At 42.6% G+C, this 18,502-nt stretch overlaps 1 protein-coding gene across 3 annotated transcripts in view; it reads left to right on the top strand.

Annotated features, from left to right (window-relative positions):
* Nucleotides 1-18,502, top strand: part of SUSD6 (sushi domain containing 6) — a 73,477-nt gene that overhangs the window by 36,650 nt on the left and 18,325 nt on the right. For 2 of the 3 annotated variants that reach the window (XM_059473527.1, XM_059473528.1), the window contains exon 4: nt 716-745. The exons of the other annotated variant lie outside the window; for it this stretch is intronic. In XM_059473527.1, coding sequence (XP_059329510.1) covers nt 716-745 — 30 coding nt within the window. The remainder of the gene's footprint in view (nt 1-715; nt 746-18,502) is intronic. 3 annotated transcript variants of the gene reach the window in all.

Here is an 18,502-nt window from a genome sequence, read left to right as displayed (position 1 = left end):
AGAGCAGCTTGTTAGAGCACTCTCTGCTCATTGAGCAGATCCAGACTTGTTCCTATTCTCTGGGAATCTCTATGAAGCAGAGCTTTCCTTTGTCTCTGATTGTGCAGCTGAAAGGGAGGCATTTATACAGCTAGGGATGAGTTCAATGGCCCTGAAAACAAGGACACTGTAGTGCTGGATGGCCAGACAGAAATGTGGGAAGTGTCATGCATGAGCAGATGATCTTCATTCTAACCTGTATGCTTCATGGAAGTGTGGGTTTGGAGGAATTGCAGTGTCAGCCCAAAGCAGGGTGGCTTTCTTCTTTCTCTCTTCTTCGGAGAGAAGGGGGAGCATTTTCAGGATCAACTCCTCTTTCCAGTCCCTTTGTAGAGCTTAATAAGAGCAGAGTGGTATGGAGGAGCATGGTGAGGAGCTGCAGAATAATGGCCAGGCTGCAGAGATGGCTAGGAAGCAGATGCAGGTAGGTTCAGAATTAGACTATTCATATGATGATAATAATATTCACACTGCTACACACACTGACCCAGGCAGTGTTACTTAAGTAAATGCCTTGAAGGGAGTAATAAGGATCTCAAGAAGCCACATAACTTCTTAAATTTTAATGAGTTCTAGTGGCTGAAGAATTAATTAAGCTTTGTGATGTTTAGCCAACTGCTGGCTTAAACCATGATAGCATAATAATAATGCTGAACTCTCCTTTTGTCTGTCTTAGGTTGGCTAAGCAAATCCAAAGGACCTGCATGTGAGTAAACTTACATTTACTGCTGTACTATGAGAAATGAGTGTGATATTTTACTGGTTAATATAAGTGTCTGTGAGCTAGGATTTCCATTATACTTTTTGTCGTGTTGCATAGGCTTGAGATTCATCTCTATGTCCCATTTTCATTTTTGACCCTTGGATTTGGGAATGACAGCTGCCCTCGGTTTAAGAGATGGAGATCAGCTTCCCATCTTTCACTGTGCTTGGAAGGGATCCTTGTGCTTTCTACAGCATTTCACTTCAAATTACTCAAGAAAACAAATCAGAATAAATATTTCATTAAATGCAGAGACATGCTGCTTGTGAGGGTTTTGAGAGGCTGACAGAGTATTGAGAGGACAGGGAGGACAGGCTGAGGTAAAAAAAATGTTTCATTTCCTTTAATCAAGAAAAGTGAACATCTCAGCATGATTCTTGATATATTCCATTGGATACTCCTGCTTTTCGTTTCATGTGCTCAGAAAAAGTCAAAAGTCATTCCAGTGGCCATGTTATGGATGCATGCAACTTTGGAAGCAGTTGGGAAGCCTATTTGATTTCCTTATCTCTTCTAAATATATAAAATAAAATTTTCTGTATGTTTTTGTTAAACTGTGAAATAGGATTTGTTTAGTCTGAACTTTTCCCCTCCTCTGAAAAAAACCAAAAAACTAAAAAAGAATGAAAACAAAACCCAAAAAAAACCCCCCAAAAAACCTCACTTAAAAAAACCCCCCAAAACCCACCACAGGGACAAAATCTGAGGGGAATGGATTAATGAAGAAGAATTTAAAGGTGTTGGAGGGGAATTTTGCCACCTACCAAATTTTGGTCTTCAGAAAGTGGGGGTTAAGAGAAGTGCTGATGGGATCTGAATCCTCTTTTTTTTATTCACTGCTTCAGTATTGCTCCTGGCAAGAAAAGCAGTATCACATACATAAAATATTAAGGGGCTTTCAATTCTTGGCTATGGTTGCTAGCAGGGAAATCAGCTGTTTTAGGAAAAACCTCAGGAGTTGTCTGGTCCAATTCATCATGGATTCTTGGGTTAGAATGCAAAAGATGGAAACTGGTGTGAGTTTCATTGTGGAGGGAAGCAGGAGGGGTGCTAAGTGCCATTTGTTCTTCAGGTGAAACTAATTGTGACCTATAGTCCAGGTTCTGACTCATCACCATCCCGCTCCTCCTTAAGGACTGCTGCCGGCTAATCTGAAGATATACATTTCTCTGTCTCTTCCTATTTCCACTCAGTCTTTTCCTTTTTATTTGCTAGAGGCAATCATTTGGGAAGAGTTTGGGTTTTTCCCTAGTATTACAGGAAAACTCCTGCCAGTCGGATAGAAGAAAGTTTGCTTGTTTATCACCTTGTCCCAATTCCTTTCCTGCTTTCTCTCCCTTTTGAATCCTGCACTGGTTCCCAGGGCAGCTGAGACACTATGTTTTAGAATATGTGGAATGTTTTTCATCTGTGCAACCCATGTCTGCCATTGCTTCTCCAGCCCTTACATTTAACTGAAGTAACACAAGTAGTTCCCACTTCCTGTTCATGCTGCCAGCTGATAGTGATTCTGCAGTGGGGATGGCAGAGCAAGAAGTGCATTTGCTGTGGAACTGTGGCAAACTTCAGCCTGGGCTGTTACTGCAAATACTGCTGGAATAGCTGGTGTGTGGTGTGTAAAGCTGTGGGTATAACCTCAGCATGCTGACATGGGTGGCAAGGAAGAAACAAGGGGTAGGGCAAAGTAGGAAACTGTAGACTGTTGAGTCTTCAACTTTTGTGGCCAAATCTGTCAAGGCTCTGCGAAACCTGGGAATCTGTGTCTAGTTGAGGCTTTTTAACAAGCTGCCAATAGTCCAGAGTGCAGATGATACTAAAGGCACTTGAACAGCAAGCTCAGAAATGTTTGTACCTTTGTGAAAGTAATTGGAACAGGATTATGGCATTGTCACAAGAGGTTGTATATGTGCTTATCTGTGTTTGTTGGTCTGCATATTAAACCATGTTTTCCTTTTAATGAACTGAAACCTCTGGGGAACATTCATCTTCCCCTGCAAACAGGAATTCCTGAGGCTCTGCTTCTGCAGAGTGTTGCACTGGAGTTGGAGGACTGCTTCCAGATGTTGTTAAAGGGATTTGAAGTAAACCCCTCTGGTGTGGGGTTGCACAGATGAGTTATAGGATGTGCTAAGTGGATTGGGCTGGAGCGGGCTTGTTGCTAAACTGTTGAAGAATAAAATGAGCTTTTGGCCCAGCCTAGTACAGTGATCCTTTTATTATGGAATGGGGAGGGGAACTTCTGGATTTTTTGTACTGAGTACCTAATCTCAAGAGGTTGTTGGGATGCTCCCTTATTTCTTGTGTACTTTGGCATGGTTAATGCTGGATGGAGATGTCTCCTGTGTTTCTTCTCTATAGGTTCAATGCTGTGAATGCAAAAATAAGTGTGTTTATCCACCTAGCATAGTAAGAAGCATTTCAGTGGGAGCACAAGCCAAAGAATTGAACAGTAGGGCAACAAAAGAGCATCTTGAAATCCTGTGGGCTCAGCATTTTAGGTCCAGCCAGTCATCTTAATTCAATTGGGAAAAATATTTCTTGTTCCAAAGCAAAAAAAATACCATTACTGCTGCTTTTGAGATACATCTTTTACTTCATTAGTAAAGGGAAAAATATGTCTTACTTGAAAAATGTTGCCTTTCTGTAGAGTGAGATAAGCACCTCTGGTGGATGTTGTCTTGAGTTTTCAGCCCACAGACAGGGATGGAACATGGTAAGCTTTGACACATGCAGAGTCATAATTAGAAAGTCGAATGCTGCTGCTGCATTTCTGGCTAGAAAGACCATTTCAATGTCCTGATAAGAAGACCAACATGGTGTTTAAAGAATTTTGCGTCAGACATATCCTTAGACACTGATATAACTGTTCAGAAAGAGAATAAAACTTTTTTTGTGCTCTTACCAATGTTGTAAGGCAAGTGGGGTTTGTAGGAAGGTGGTAGAAGAGATTGAAGGTTAATGAGGATCAATAGAGAATAAGATTCTAGGAAGGAGAGGAGGGGGACAGGAGTGCAGCAAAATAGGAGAGTGACCGTTGTGACAAAGATCCTAGTGGTTTATAAAGCAAATTAGTGGTTTGGGGGTTAAGTAGTGCAAATCCTAAAAGAAGGTAGTGTTTTATTTATGCAAGTAGATTAGAACAGTTGAGAATAGCATGGCCTTGGGAGGGAGAACTGTAGTAGAAAAATATATGTGTTTATTTTTTAAGGGTTAGGTGTAGAGGAACCCTTTTTGTGAAGAAGATAAACTATTAAAGCTGCCTAACTCTAGATCCTTGTCAACACTCCTTGCTGATGATGATGCCTTCCAGGTGGTGTCTGTATGTCACTGTAAGTGTGGAATGAAATTATGTTAGGGTGGATAGGTGACTTCTAGTGCTGTCTTTATTCAGGACCCCCAGCATGTTGGTGATTTAACCTCCAGGAAACTTAGCTGATGCTGCAGAGACCTTTAGGAATGTGCTTCTGGTGTGTCATACAAAACTCACAGCTGTTGATATATCTCTGTCATGGGAGGAGAGAAATGTGGACTTCTAACAGAGTTTCCTTGTGCCCATTCCTCTTGTAACTTCTGAACAGCTATCTTTGAAACTCAGAGCCCTGGGGATGCCCCTGCTGTGTAACCAGTCTCCAGTAGTTCAAGTTTTGGGCCTGCTGGTGTGCTTTTGGAAAAAAGGAGCTGTACTGTATGAGTTGTGCTGAGCCATGCTTTGTGCTGCAGCACATCTTCTCTTTTGCACAGGCAAAGTGTGTAAAGTATCTGTAATGCTCTGTATTATCCTAAAGCCAGTACTTCCCTTCTGTCCCTGGTTTTGCTTTCCTGAGCAAAAGTAACAGTAGAATGCACCTGGAAGACAACCTTCAGGTTTCATTGTAAGTACTTTCTTTGGTGTAAATATTTAGGTTGTAAGAGACTAAGACAAGGTAAAAGGTTTATCATTTGCCTGTTTGGGTTCAGCTGTCACTTTTCTCTCAAATGAGGAAATTACTAATTTTTCATATATAAGCTGAGAAATTTGAATATCATCACAATCTGCAATGAGTATGCCTTTAAGAGCAAGTCTTAGTGAAATCCATCAATGTAGCAAGTTTGGTTTTTTACACTTTATTCTTTTAGTCCTCCAGTTCTTTGTCTTTCCCAGCAAACTAGTCTTGCTGCAAATATTAATGCCATTAGCACAAAGCAGGGTTGACCTTTGAGCCTTCTCATTTTGAATCTCTTTATTTGCATTTACTTCTCAAATATTTAAATGTTTTCTTGAAGTTGACAGTTCGTGCTTTGACGGAGACTGTTTCCTCCATGGCATTCAGTCAGCTGGACTCCACTTGTGGAACAGTTGAGGGGAGATGTCCAGTGCTGGGGGAGCTGAGCTCTCTGTGGGTACAGGACCCCTATAAATGTTGGTCACTGGAGCGGTAGTGAAACACCCAGAGGCAGATGACCAGCCTGGCAGGGCAGGCCCTGTTAGTGCACTTGTGCTGTGTGGGACAGGAGGTGTGTGCAGTGGTGTCTGCTGGCACCAGGCCATGCCTCTGCTGGGCAAGCACGCTGCAAGTGCAGTGTGGGGGCTCTGCTGGAAGAGGTTAGCTCCTGGGGGAAGTTCTGTCTCCCTGCCTCCTCTTGGCTCCCAGAACTGACTGCCTCTTGGCACATGCCTCCAGCTGTGGAAACTCCTCAGGGCTAGAGCACCTTTTCAGAAAACTGGACTTTTTTGTTTGTTTTGTTGGGGTTTGTTGGCTTTGTTTTTTTGGTTTTTTGTTGTTGTATGTTTTTCCTGTCAGTATTGCCTTGGTCATGTCTGCTCCCACTATAACCAGGTCTTTTCTGGTTAAAGGTCATGAGCTGATCCTTTTTATGAGTTAAGTCCTTGGGTAGGCAGTGGTATGACTGCATGGGGGAAAAGGAACATTGCAGCCTGTCATCTAGGACACAGGTAGGACTGCTTTTAGCATCCTTGATTCTTGCTGTTAGTAAAACAAAGAGGGATTGGTATAAGATGCTATAACTAGGGGTGTTGTGAAGAGATTCGTTCTCTGACTACAGTCAAGGTGAGCAAAATCACAGCTATTTTACTGCATACCTCTGGCCAGTTGTCTGAGGCAGGTCAGGAGTATTTCATGCTTGGCTGCATTGGCTGCCATGAAGGGATTTGAGAGGATGAAAATTAATGTCTGTTCTACATCCTCTGACAGCAGGAAAGCATCTTATCATTAAGTCTGTTTCCATCCGCTCAACTCTTGACTTAATTAGTTGCTTCAGATGGAGGAAATTTTTCGCCTGACTTTCGTTAGTAGCACCAAGGGAGGATGCCTGCAGAATCTGAGCTTCTGAGCTTTTGTGGTTTTATTTCTAAAAAGCTGCCACTGAACACAGAGTTTCAAACCTGCTTGCCAGCATGCACTGTGCACAAATGAAACCAAACACATCTCTCTTTCCAGAAAGGTCTATCACCTTTCTCCTTTCTGCAGCAGTAGAGGTTGGCCTCCTCATTAAATGCAGATAGTTCTCTATAGGTAAGAGTTAAAACACCTAAGCAGGAGTGGGATGAGGGGCTCTTACATATTTCAGACTCATAGGATACACTGAGTTGGAAGAGATTCATCAGGAACATTAAGTCCAACTCCCGGCCCTGCGCAGAGCACCCCAAGAGTCACATAAGTGCCTGAGAGCCTTGTCCAAATGCTTCTTGAACTCTCTCAGGCTTAGTACTGTGTCCACTTCACTGAGGAGCCTGTTCCAGTGCCCAAACACCCTTTTGAAAAACTTTTTTTCCTGATGTCCAACCTAAACCTCCCCTGACACAACTTCATGTCATTTTCTCAAGTCCTGTCACTGGTCACGAGAGTGAAGAGATTGGTGCCTGCACCTTCATTTCCCCTCGTGAAGATGCTGAAGACCACAATGAGGTCTCCCCTCAGTCTCCTGCAGGCTGAACAGACCAAGTGACCTCAGCTGCTCCTCACGTGGCTTCCCCTCCAGACCCTTCACCATCCTCATGGCCCTTCTTTGGACACTCTCTAATAGCTTAATAGCTTTTTCATATTGTGGTGCCCAAAACTGCATACAGAACTGGAGGTGAGGCCACAGCAGTGCAGAGCAGGACAATCTCCTCCTTTGACTGTGGGGTTAGGGTAGCTTCACCCACTGTCATGGTGAGGTGGGAATTGCTGTAAATGCAGCGGTGTTTGTGAATGGCAAATGTTTCAGTCTGTACTTTGCTTTTCCAATTTACCTGTATTCCACTTGGTGTGAAACTCAGCTTGATTTACTTCTCAGGCATTGTGGTGGTGATCTCTTTTTTCATACAGTGGAAGATGGTAGGAAATGGTAAGTTACAGGAAACATTTTTGCAGTAAATCCTGTAGTATTTACAACAGAATCATCACTTGAAGTTGGTTTTCCCTGACTTGTATCAGAGGTAATGAAAACTGAATTGAAAACAAAACTACAACGCCCTCTGGTAACCATCTGTCAGTTGTTAAATATCATGTGATGGCAAGATGAAACTTGTGGTGCCTGGTGTGATCTCCAATCTCATCACAGCAAATCATTCCAGTTGCTTTTGCTGGGCAAGTTGACTGTTTCCTGTACCTTTGGAGTAGCTTACTCCATGGGAGGGATTTCTTCCCAAGGCTGAGCTGGTTCCCCGGTGGAAGGATAGATGTATTTATGCTGATTAGTGTCTTTGAGCTGTGCTCTCCTACACTCCTATATGCTGTGCCCAGTTTAATGACCAGCTGTAATGATTTTTTCTGTTGTGCAGCTGTTTAGCAGTAGCAAGAGAGCAGTTGGGGACCTTTTGCTTTGTCTTGTTTCAAGTCTTCCCCGGGCCCATCTTTGTGGTGGCATCAGCGAGCACAAGGCTGCAGCACACGGCTGCTGCGCCCCGGCCGGCACGCATCAATTCATCAGCTTGATCTCTGCACCCCTGCTCCTCGGGAGGGTCGGATGGCAGCTGCAGCTCCTGTCAAGCATGATGCCGGGCAGGGAGCTCGGGGGAGGAGAGTTACAAAAGGCTCAGTTTAAATCATCTGTGTAAGGGCGCAGCAGAAGCTCTGTCACTCAGGCCCCATGCTTGTCTTCTGGTGCTATGGTTGTAATGACATTAGCATTTCAAAAAGGGGATTACCACAACCCCCGGGTTCTGAGGGGAGGCTATTTTGGCTGTTACTTGAAAAGCTGCTTTCTGGTTACCTCCGTCGTTTTGCCCCCTCCCTCCCCCAAAGATCCTGAAGGGTTGATGCCATGTTAAAAGTGGGTTGTTGTTGTTACAAGGAAGCTGATTGTTTATTGGCCTAAATGTGGGCTGGCAGATATAAGGTTGTTTCTGATAGCATTCTTTCTTATTGATTTGGAGTGACTGCCTGATTTCCTGATGGAAAAGTTAAAGGGTCTGTGTTGTGATCATAGCTGTGTGCTAGAGAGAGCTATCCTGCGGTCATGCTTACAGGAAGTTACATTATACTAGTTTGTCTTGTGTATTTCAACTGAAGGAAATGGGCAGCACATGCATCCTATTCATTGTCTGCCTTCCACTCATCTTGTGTCATGAAAAAATCCTTTCAGTGCCCAGGCACGGGATTTCAGGGTGATTCCTTGGGAAGTGATTGTATTTTCATAAGGTCTTGCTTAGCAACAAAAATTATTTTGTGAAACTTAGCTCCTGACTCTTGCAATTCTGTTGCATTACCCTCGCCTCTGATCAATATTCAGTTGATTGTTTTTCACTAAGTTCACTTACCCTTTGTGATCTTAGTTGTGCTGGAAACTTGCATTAAGGCTCTAAAAGTACTGGACTCTGGTGGAAAATCTATGTGGTTGCTACTTCCTCTCCAGTTCCATTAGCTATAGAAGTGGCAGGTCGGGACATACAGATTAGTTGACAATCCCTGGGGAACAGAACAAAGGGAATTGCCTTCTTTGCCTGCCAGAGTGAGGCAGGACTGCTTTGTACAATCTTTCCAAACGCGTGAGCCCTAAAATTATTAACTGGCCCTCAGTGTCCAAAACAGAAACACTTACCCTGACTGAGCACCCTTGGAGGGTGCGCAGCAGGAAGTGCTGATGGTTGCCTGGAGCTTTGTCTGGAGCAGTACTGCCAGTGCTGTGTGTATTGTACTGTTGAATAGGCAGGGAAAGGTGTGTATTTGTTTTATAGGTAGGCTGAAGTGTTTACAGGCCTTAATCTTTGTGTGTGCCCATGAGGACTTGTCTTGCACGTTCACATAGGATGTAGTTCAGCAAGTGGCTGTGCAAAGCGGTGCTGAGGTGTCCCTTGCTCTGGGGGCCTTCTCCCATGACTCATGGCTCCTGCACAGCTGTGGCTCTTCCTGAGGGAGATGGCAGGCCTGGGCCAGAGATAAGCTGTCCTTCTGGGAACCAGGGAGGAGCAGGAGTAGTTTCCTCTGTAAACACAGTACAGGGTATTTGGTGTGCAGAGAATAGGAGGCATTTAACTCACCTGTGTGAAAACAGGAACTGTGGAAGGCCTCCCAGTAGTGTGGTGGCCGCTGACAATGTGTGCGTGCTTATTCCGTGTATTTCGAGCTCTGCCTATCTCCAGGCATGTTCTAATCTGTGTATTTCTGTGGAGGGCACTTCTGTCTATAAACTTCACCAAAGATGGAGTTTCTTAAATATTAGGTGTTCAATTGAACCTGCACAGAGGAAAGGTGGAGCTTCTGGGCGCCCTGTGCTGGACAGAAAGCTGTGGTTGCTCTGTCTTGTCCTCTCCTTTTTCCTGTTTCTGCAGATGCAGCAGCGCACACGGCTATGCAAAGCGCCCAGCTGTCTCATGGGGAAGTTAGTCACTGAGCTGCTGTGCTACCTGCTCTAGGCTTTTGGATTTGCAGTTCAGCTTAGCTCCTGTGCACCTACGTGTGTCTGCTCTTGGGATGTGTGAGCTTCTGCATCCTCTTTTCCAAACTCCTTTTCTGGTAGTGATGCTAGAAATGAAATATTCTGTATCATTGTGGAAGCAGGCTGCAGAAAAAGGAAAACTGTAAGTCTGAATCCTGTGAGCTAAAAATGGAAGAGCTAAAGAATGCAAGAAGCAACAAACAGCCTTGTTTCTGAGAGGCTGATGAAGTTTCAGGTTTACTGTGGGGAAAACCCTCTTATTCTTTTCAATTTCAGGGCAATTACTGTTTTAAGGCTTGCAAAAGAAAGATAAGGACAGCAAAAACCCAAATGAATAAGCACTGGTCATAATATTTTGTGAGTTAAGAGCATTTATAATTATTATGGAGTAAGAGGAGGGGAGAGCATGAAGGAGAAAGTAGTTTTATTTCCCTTGCCCCCTGTTTGGATTAATGAATTTAATTACTTGGAAATAGCTAGTAGCAAACTTGTGGCTGTTTTCAAATGTACTTCTTACAAGACTACAAATTTTAATAGAGGAGGCAATTCAGTAAAAATAATTGAAGACATGAGACCTTAACCACTATATCCCTCATTGCAAGTGCTTTGTGTCAGATGTTGAGAACTGAATTAATTTGCCTCTGATGTATTGAGGGGGAGAAACCAGGACAATATACGATGCAATTCTAGATGCAGGGAAGCAAGTGAGATACTGATTTTTAAATAGATCCTTATAATAATAAAGTTGCTCTTTCTTTTGTTCCTGTCAGGAAAAAAAAAAAAAAAAGAAACAAATATGGAAAGGAAATGGCTATACCAAGTAATGGGGTTCTGTGTAAGAAGCAGCAAGAGTGGATGAGGTGGGAGAAAGGAGATGGGGCAGATTGCCAGGAAAGGGTCTTAGTACAATAAATAAAGCATGTGTCAGAAATTTCTCACTTCTTGATGGTATAGTTTAGATTCCATTAAATTGTTTGTTCTTTTGTCAGCTTGAACAGGTCTTTATAAAGTGATATAGCAGCTAAGCAAGTAAATAGCAAAGAAAAACAGTAGTGCATCTTATTTAAATTAGGAAGATACCTGGTGGGATGGCTCTGATGTCAGGTACATTACCATCAAATGAAATTTTCCCAAGTGCCTGTGTCCCACTGTTAGTCACTAGGGAGAGGATGTCTCAAATCATGCGAACATTGATGAAAATTTTGCTCAGTGTGTTTAACAATCTGAAAGAGTGATTTAGTATTCTGCTGCCTAAGTTTGTAGGCAATATATTACTGAAGGAGAGCTGCAAAATTCCCATGACAACTGGGTAACATGAGATTACTCTAACAGAGCAACTAAGTAAAGTTTGGAAATCCGTGAACAGACACTGAAGCTGGCTTTCTCCAAAGGTTGCTTTGACCATAGGCAGACTGAGGAAGCATTTGAAAGAAGGCTTAAATCGATTTCCTTAAACAATTTGCAGTGATGGCAGTCTGTTCTGAGTTGTTTCAGGAAGGCAGTGTAGTACTGTGTGCCTTTTCCTCTTGATGTGTATGTATCCCCAGACAATACCATCTGCACCTATTGCAAAACCATCCTTGCTGTTCTCTCAGCCACTGCAGCCCTGGAGATCTCCTTTACTGCAGTATGACCCTGCCAGTGCAGGCATTTTGCACCTTTAGGCAGAAACTCCCTATGATCTAGTTGCTCAAGGGGCTTGCTATGTTATGTTCCCATTGCCATGAACCTTCCTTTTGACCATTTTTACTGAGCAGAGCAAGTCACTTGCTAGGTCTAAATTTTCTATCTGCAGCCACATGACCTTCTGTCAGAATGGACTGTTGTGGAAAAAACTGCTTTTCTGGGAGCTTTTTGCAGACTGGAAATCTGTTGCCAGTACATGTGCTAGACTGGGATTAGAAGTTTCCAAGTGATGGTCTTTGGAACACGTAACATTAGCCCATGTAGTTTTTCCTGCCACATGATGACAGCTTCTTACTTTCAAGCTGCTCTAATTGTGTTAAAATAAAGCTTTGAATGTTTCTTTGCTTTTCAGTGCAAGCAATTTCTGTAATTGGCAGAGCTATGTGCCCTTGAATATGAAGGTATGTGGTCACAAACTGCCTCTGTAACAGAGAAATGCTCTTGTTGGAGTTTGTTCTACACGCTGCTGTGACTTTCATTGTGATGAGGAGTTTAAAAACACCTGTAAGAGATAACTTCAAAAAGCTATTAAGAGGAAAACAAGTGCAGTTGGAGTCTAGTCCTGGTAGTGTGGTTGTTGCAGGGTAGTATGGGATCAGTGCCTTACCAGAGCAGCAGAAGAGATATTGTGATTTGGTTTCTGTTTATGCTGTGAGCTAAAGAGTGAATGTCAACTGTCTGGTTGTCTCTTGTCCCCTGAGAATGAGTGACAGTGACAGCTTTGATGTGCAGTAACTAGGTTGCTGTGATTTGTGTTTAAGGTTTTCAGTTTGGATGCTTGTGGGGGCAGGGCTATGAAAGTAGAACATGGCATTTGATATAAGCGGACACCTCTACCCTACTTTCTGATAAAGGCATATAGACTGGGAGGAAAAATGGGAGGGAAAAAGGTCCAGTATCATAATCCAGGACTTCTCTCAGTGCCTGGGCGACTTCTGCTTTCTTTGTTCTCAGGCAAGATATAAAAAAAAAAAAAAGGCATCAAGAAGAGAAGTCAGTCTACCTTTTGAGGAACACTCTAGTTTTCCAGACATTAAATAGTCTTTCTGTTTCTTGGGAAATAATTTTGACTTCTGGTGGGAGTTCACACAGCATAATGCTGTTTAGCCACAAAATAGTTTTTACACAATTGCAGCGTTAGGTTAAGAACTGAGGACCTATTTTGAGGTTTGTTGCTGGGTGGCTATGAGAGAATGAAAATACATATCTTGACAGTGCTAATTCTTGAACATGTATTTTAGAAACAGTGATTTGGAAATGCCTGGATCCTAGGTAAAAAGATCCATGTAATCCAGAGGTTTTGGAAAAGGGCATTCCTACATTGGTAGTAATATATCCCTTTTAAGATTTTAGAAGGCTCTTGTGTGCATGCACAGAAAAATGTGGTATTAGCTGGAGGATGTGTTGTCAAACTCCAGCTGGGTGTTCCAATCAGTAAGTAGTGATTTGGGAGGACACAAGAATTCTTAAGTTTAAATGGGGCTATTAAGTATTTCATTAATACCCTGATGAAAGATAGAGATTATTTATGAGGAAGTCCATTTGGGAAGTAGGTACTTTTAACACTTCTCCCTTCTTTCCCAAACTTGAAGTACTTTCAACAGAGGCTAAGCTGTCTCTTAGGATCATTGTCATCTGCTCTCCATGTCAGCTGCCAGAATGTAGCTGTTTTTGTGAGTAGCATCCCCAATACTAAGTGTGGCTAAAGTAGCCTTTTCTAAGAAGTTAACAGGAAAGGCAGGGGTGGACATGGGGCAGAATAAAGGATGGTGCTGCAGGCTGTCTAACATGATATGAGTGCTGTGTAATTGAGCACAACAGTCTTGAGGCAGTCTTTGGTTATAATTGGCAAGAGGAAGAAAGTTCTGACAGTGTCTGTGGGATCTATATAGTAAGAGAGAGTAATTTCTGTGTGCTGAGCAAATTGTATGGAGGTGGAGGAGATTGGAAGGACAGAAAATTACCAGAAGTTTGAAAAAAGGGGCTGGCATTTTTATACTGTCATTTGTCCTGGTAGCTCCCTGCTGCCTGCTGAACATGGTTCTGCAGTGCCTGTTATCTTACTACTAAGAGAGTGAGTTTTGTCTTATTTTCTTCCCCAAAAACTTCAAATATAATTTTCCCCAGTTATACGGAGGAGATAGGGAAACAACTGAACAAACCTAGGAAAGATCTGGGTAAAGGAGTTCTGTCTTTAGTATCAGAATGACTTTGTAATACCTACTGCTGGTCTGTTAGGCTTCCTAGATGGTACATGGGTTCAAGACCCCATGTGTTCCTAGCAAACTTGGCCCAAATGCTCAGGTTTGGGTTCAGAGCTCTCAGATTGCTGTATACGTTGTTTCCATGTAATACCGATTCTTCCTGATTAAATGCATGTGCTGTTCTGTGAAATTTTCTATATTGCTATGAAAAAGAAATCAGTTACAGAATAGTAACTGATTGATTTAGTAAATGGACTCCTGTTTTTTCTCTGGAAGTGTATTTTACGCTCTGGATGTTCATTTATCAGCATCAAATAACTTTCCTCCATGCTGTTTTTCCCACTAGTTCCCAGGCATGTTATTTAAGCATTCCCAAGGAGTCTGCATACACAGTTGGGAGAGTTCCCAAGTGTGTCTCTCTCTGGGGAGCAGCAGTTTTGCTATTTTTAGTATGATTTCTTCAAATCTTCCATTTCCTTTGTGTGGGAAACTTTTACTAATTGTAAAGAGGTTGAACCTCATAGTAAATGGATCTCAAATTTGCATGGGAAGCTTCCACTACCAAGAAACCTGTCAGCACTGTCTGGGCATTTTTGCCAAACCCTCTGATAGACTGAGCTACTCTGAGCAGCTGCAGAGATATTAGAGAGTAGCCTGACACAGACATTCTATTGCTCAGAAAGAGTTGTAGGGATGCTATCTGTGCACCGTTTATTTTCACTGTGTCTGAGGTCTTCATTTTTGTCTGTTGGTGAACTTCATCTGGCCACTCTTGGTGGTTTATTGCCTCTCTACTGAATTACATTCCAGAAGATGTCACGAGAGAAATTACGACATCTGCTACAGGGAGAAAGAAAAACTGCATTAACTAGTGAATATCATTAACTAGTGAATATTTAAATGAGCAAGAAAGACTTCTTAGTTCAGGAATTGAATTAGCATAGCAACTGTTCAGGTGTAGACCTGGTGACTGAGAGTGGTCTGAAGTCAGTGGCCTGCACATCTGGCTTCACCTCAGCTTCCTTTCTGGAAGGGTGCAGGGCTGCTGAAGGCGCTGTGCCTTGTCTGCCAGCCTCGTGGGGGTGGCTGGTGCCTCAGAACTGAGCCTGAACTGAGCCCTCTCTTTGGGGAGTGCTGTGCAGGAAACGCTTTCTTCAACTCCCTGGGAAAGTGACCTGGGAAAATGCATGAGGATATGGGTTGCCTCGTGTGTGGAGAGATCTTGTGTTTTTCTTGAAAGTGTGAGATGATGTGCTTGTGAGCTGCATCCTCACAGAAGTGGGGCTTGCTGCGTCAGTGCCCAGGGCCTGTGCGTGTCAGATGCCAGGAGTGATAGGCAGAAGCCTGGTGAGGACTGGGAAGGTGCAAGGCACGTTCAGCGACTGGTTCTGTGGAGAGAGCGGGCACAACTCTGCCCTCCCCTCTGGTGGGTTTGGGGTTTTTTGCTAAATTCAGGGAGTATTAGATGGGAGCACTGATACTGGGGAAGAGCTGGGATTTGGATATTTGCTTCCTACCTCATATGTTCTTGTGATGATGTGGGGGGCAGGTCTGGGTCCAGCTGTGTGAGGGTGAGGGCTCCCCAGGGTGTTCTCAGCATTGCTCTGAGATCTGGCCCCAGCTCTGAGGAAGCCGGGAGCGCTCATGAATTTTTCTCCTTTGTGCTCAGCAGAGCACTTCCTGTGGCACTCAGGCATGCTGCAACAGCTTCCTCTACTGCATTCTTCCCTAGGGAGCATCTGAAATAGGCTTTTCTGTGTAGGAACTTGAAACTGCTTTGTTCTTGCCTGATTTGGGAAAGATTATGTTGTTTTTAGCTGACAGGCTATAACTTCTCCCACCGTCTTGCTTACTGTTTCCCTTCCAAAACCTGAGTCAGGTGGTGGTTGTGAAATCTGTCTGCTAAATCAGTGTCTGTGTTGATCTAGGTAGTGGAACAGATTTTATGCTCTAGGGAATCATGAACCTATAAATAAATAAATCCTTTAAGTAATTATTTTGTGGGGTTTTTTGAATAATCTGGCATTCCCACCTCATCATCTTTTTCAGAGGATCACAGAATTAAGCTATTCTAATGACATCTTGCAGTATAAAATCAGTGTTTCATTCTGATAGGTATCTCTGTGATAAGATGGTTTTGCAGCTCTTGAAATCAAGTTTGAAATGTTGTCCTGCTGGATTTGACGATTTAGATAAAAAGGAGCAAGTAGCAATGTAGTGGATACTGTTATTATCTACTAACATAGTAGATGTAATAATACCATTAAACATAGCTGAAATGTGCAGAAACTCTCCTCACAGTTAAATGCTTTAAAAAAAACCCCAAATCCTATGACTTAAAGTACCCATCCAAAGAAAAACAAAACACATTGCAAACCCCAGCTAACACCATCTCTTTTATGGAGCTAGGTGGTTGAAACAGGAGTTAAAACTATATTCTGATGTGAGGGAATGCTGGGAGCTGAGCAGGAATTTACTTGTGTGTGCTTGGTGGAAGATGGCTGTGAGGAGGAGCAGTAAGATTTTAGAAAGGAGGAGAAAAACCTGTAAGAAGCTCAGGAGGGATTTGAATTATCTCCAACTTGATGCTGTAAACGCTGTGTGGAATTAGATAGGACAACAAGCAAAATGATCTCGTGTTGTTTTGGTTCTTGTGGTAGTCAAGGAAACAGGGTTTGGAACAGCATCTGAAAATCAGCTGAATCGTCTGGAAGAACCTGGCCTGCAACACCCTCTCCTTTTCTGTAAGGTACTGTCCCAGACTTCAAGGTCTGGCTGGCAGGAAATTATAGTAGTATCTGTCAGACTTGGCCTGTTGAAGTCAGGAATGATCCAAGTAAAATGTGGTCACTGAGGTGTGATTCTTGGTGCTTTACGGAACCAAAATTCAATTAAGCATTTTCACACTGTTGTTATCCTGTGAAATGTACACTGCCCTGAGAAATACTGCTGCTTAGCAAGAACTGCTCTGACAGGACTAATGATGCTGTAGAGATAAGATGTAGCTGAAGAAAGCCACTTGAGAACGCTGAGCAAATAAGTGCCTCAGAACAATAAATGAAACTTAATGAAATGTCACAAATAATATTAAAAAAAAACCAGCTGGCATGCAAGAAGCAGAAGAAGAGAGGGTAGCACTGCAAGATTTAGTGGAAGGTGTCCCTGCCCATCGCAGAGGGTTTGGAACCAGGTGATCTTCAGGGTCCCTTTCAACCCAAACCTTCCTATGAAAAGGAACACCATGATAAAGCATTGGGAGGATCTTTGTTTTGTTTTGTGGCTTTAACTTGGCTTTTTAGTTGTTACAAAACAAAGAACCTCTCTAATTTGCAAGGGAATATAAACAAGAAGCAAAGAATATGTACAGTCTTGCATTTATTATTGCTAAAGCAGTGAATTGCAGAGAAACAAGACTGAAGTTTAGTAGTCCTTGAGGAGACCTGATTTCTTTCCTGAAGATTTTGTTTTTGAAAATGGTTACACTTTAGGGTTTGGGGTTGTATGTTTTATAATTTCTTCTTACGTCAAATGGACAGAATGATATTTAATATTTTCCTACCTTTTTGTCAGGCATCAAGGGCTACAAATGAGTTCTGTCTTGCTATATCTGACTTTTTTTTAATTCTTATTACATGTGTTTCCAGCTGGGTATTTTGCCATGCCTGTGCATTGATTCCAGTGGCTATAGTGAAACTGTCAAAGGACAAATAGTATTTCAAAGGGTGAGAGCTTCTTTTACACATCTTCTCTGAACACTTTTCTTGCCAGCTGTGGAAGGAGCTTGTTTTTTCAACAGTTTTCCAATCCTGGCTTGTTTCAGTTCAGTTGTGTTTACCTTGTGGGTGTTTGGGATAAGAAGCTACAAAGACAGAAAGGAAGAACTCACGTTTGCTGCTAGGAATGCTTTTGACAATTGCTGTTTCATATCCATTGATTTGCTTAGAGATGCTGGTAGGGACTGGAAAAATGGAGATAACATAAGTACATCTTTATAGCAATACAGTCTTCTAAAAGGAGATGGCTGATAATCTGAATTTTCTATATACTGCATTTGTATGCATAATACTAAGTTGCTATTTTCTTACTGTGTACCATTTGATCCCCAGCAGACTGAGTTGGTGGAATGTGTGGGACTTTGCCTGTTCTGCCAGAGCTGATCATGTCTTCTGTGACTGGTAAATCAAAGTAGCAGCAGCATCCCACCAGACCTTGATGCCTCTTGCTAGTCATGCTCCAGTCACAAAGCAAGCTTACTAGTAGCTTCACTGGATTTCCTCCCTTCTTGCCAAAAAATACTCTTTAATTATTTGTATTGCCAGTAAATAGAGATTACTTACTGAGTGGGTGTTAAGTTTCAGTGCAGGTTATACAGGGTCTGACACAACCTTTCCTACTATCACCTCTCTAGCTCTTAAATTGCTCCGACACTGTTCAAGTGTTAGGCAATTTAGAGAGGTGTGTCACAACTAGCTTGTCTCAGTAGAAGAAACTTCTTACTTTTCTTTTAAGATGAGCTCTTCAGCTTCACTCTATCTTAGAGCTTTTGAATTTATTAGAGTTTGGATTGGGTCTGTATCAGCTGTCTGTTCAAGAAAGTGAAGCTCAGATTGACTGAACTTGCATAAGTGGGAGTCTGTAGCACTGGGGACTCTGGGAAAATGTTTGCCATGTGCAGTACTTCTGGTACTGTGCAGTCTGACATGCCTCCCACTTTGAACAGGATAACTTGAGGAGTGTTCAGGTGGGTCTGGTGGACTCTAGTGAAGGTTTTTGTCATGCTGAGCTTCTCTAAAGCTGGTAGGAAAGATGACTTAATACTTACAGCTAAACTAACCACATCTAGACTGAAAATATGACTGTGCTCAAGAGAGGCTTTCCAGTGAGACAAGGATAATAAGTCTTTGCAGTTCTGCCCAGTCAGTGGTAAATTATCTGAGTGCTTGTTTTGACA

The sequence above is a fragment of the Ammospiza nelsoni genome, chromosome 6, assembly GCF_027579445.1.
Source record: "Ammospiza nelsoni isolate bAmmNel1 chromosome 6, bAmmNel1.pri, whole genome shotgun sequence".
In the NCBI taxonomy this organism is placed as follows: domain Eukaryota; kingdom Metazoa; phylum Chordata; class Aves; order Passeriformes; family Passerellidae; genus Ammospiza; species Ammospiza nelsoni.
Note: the sequence above shows the minus strand (reverse complement) of the source record. Positions and strands in the feature narration are given on the sequence as shown.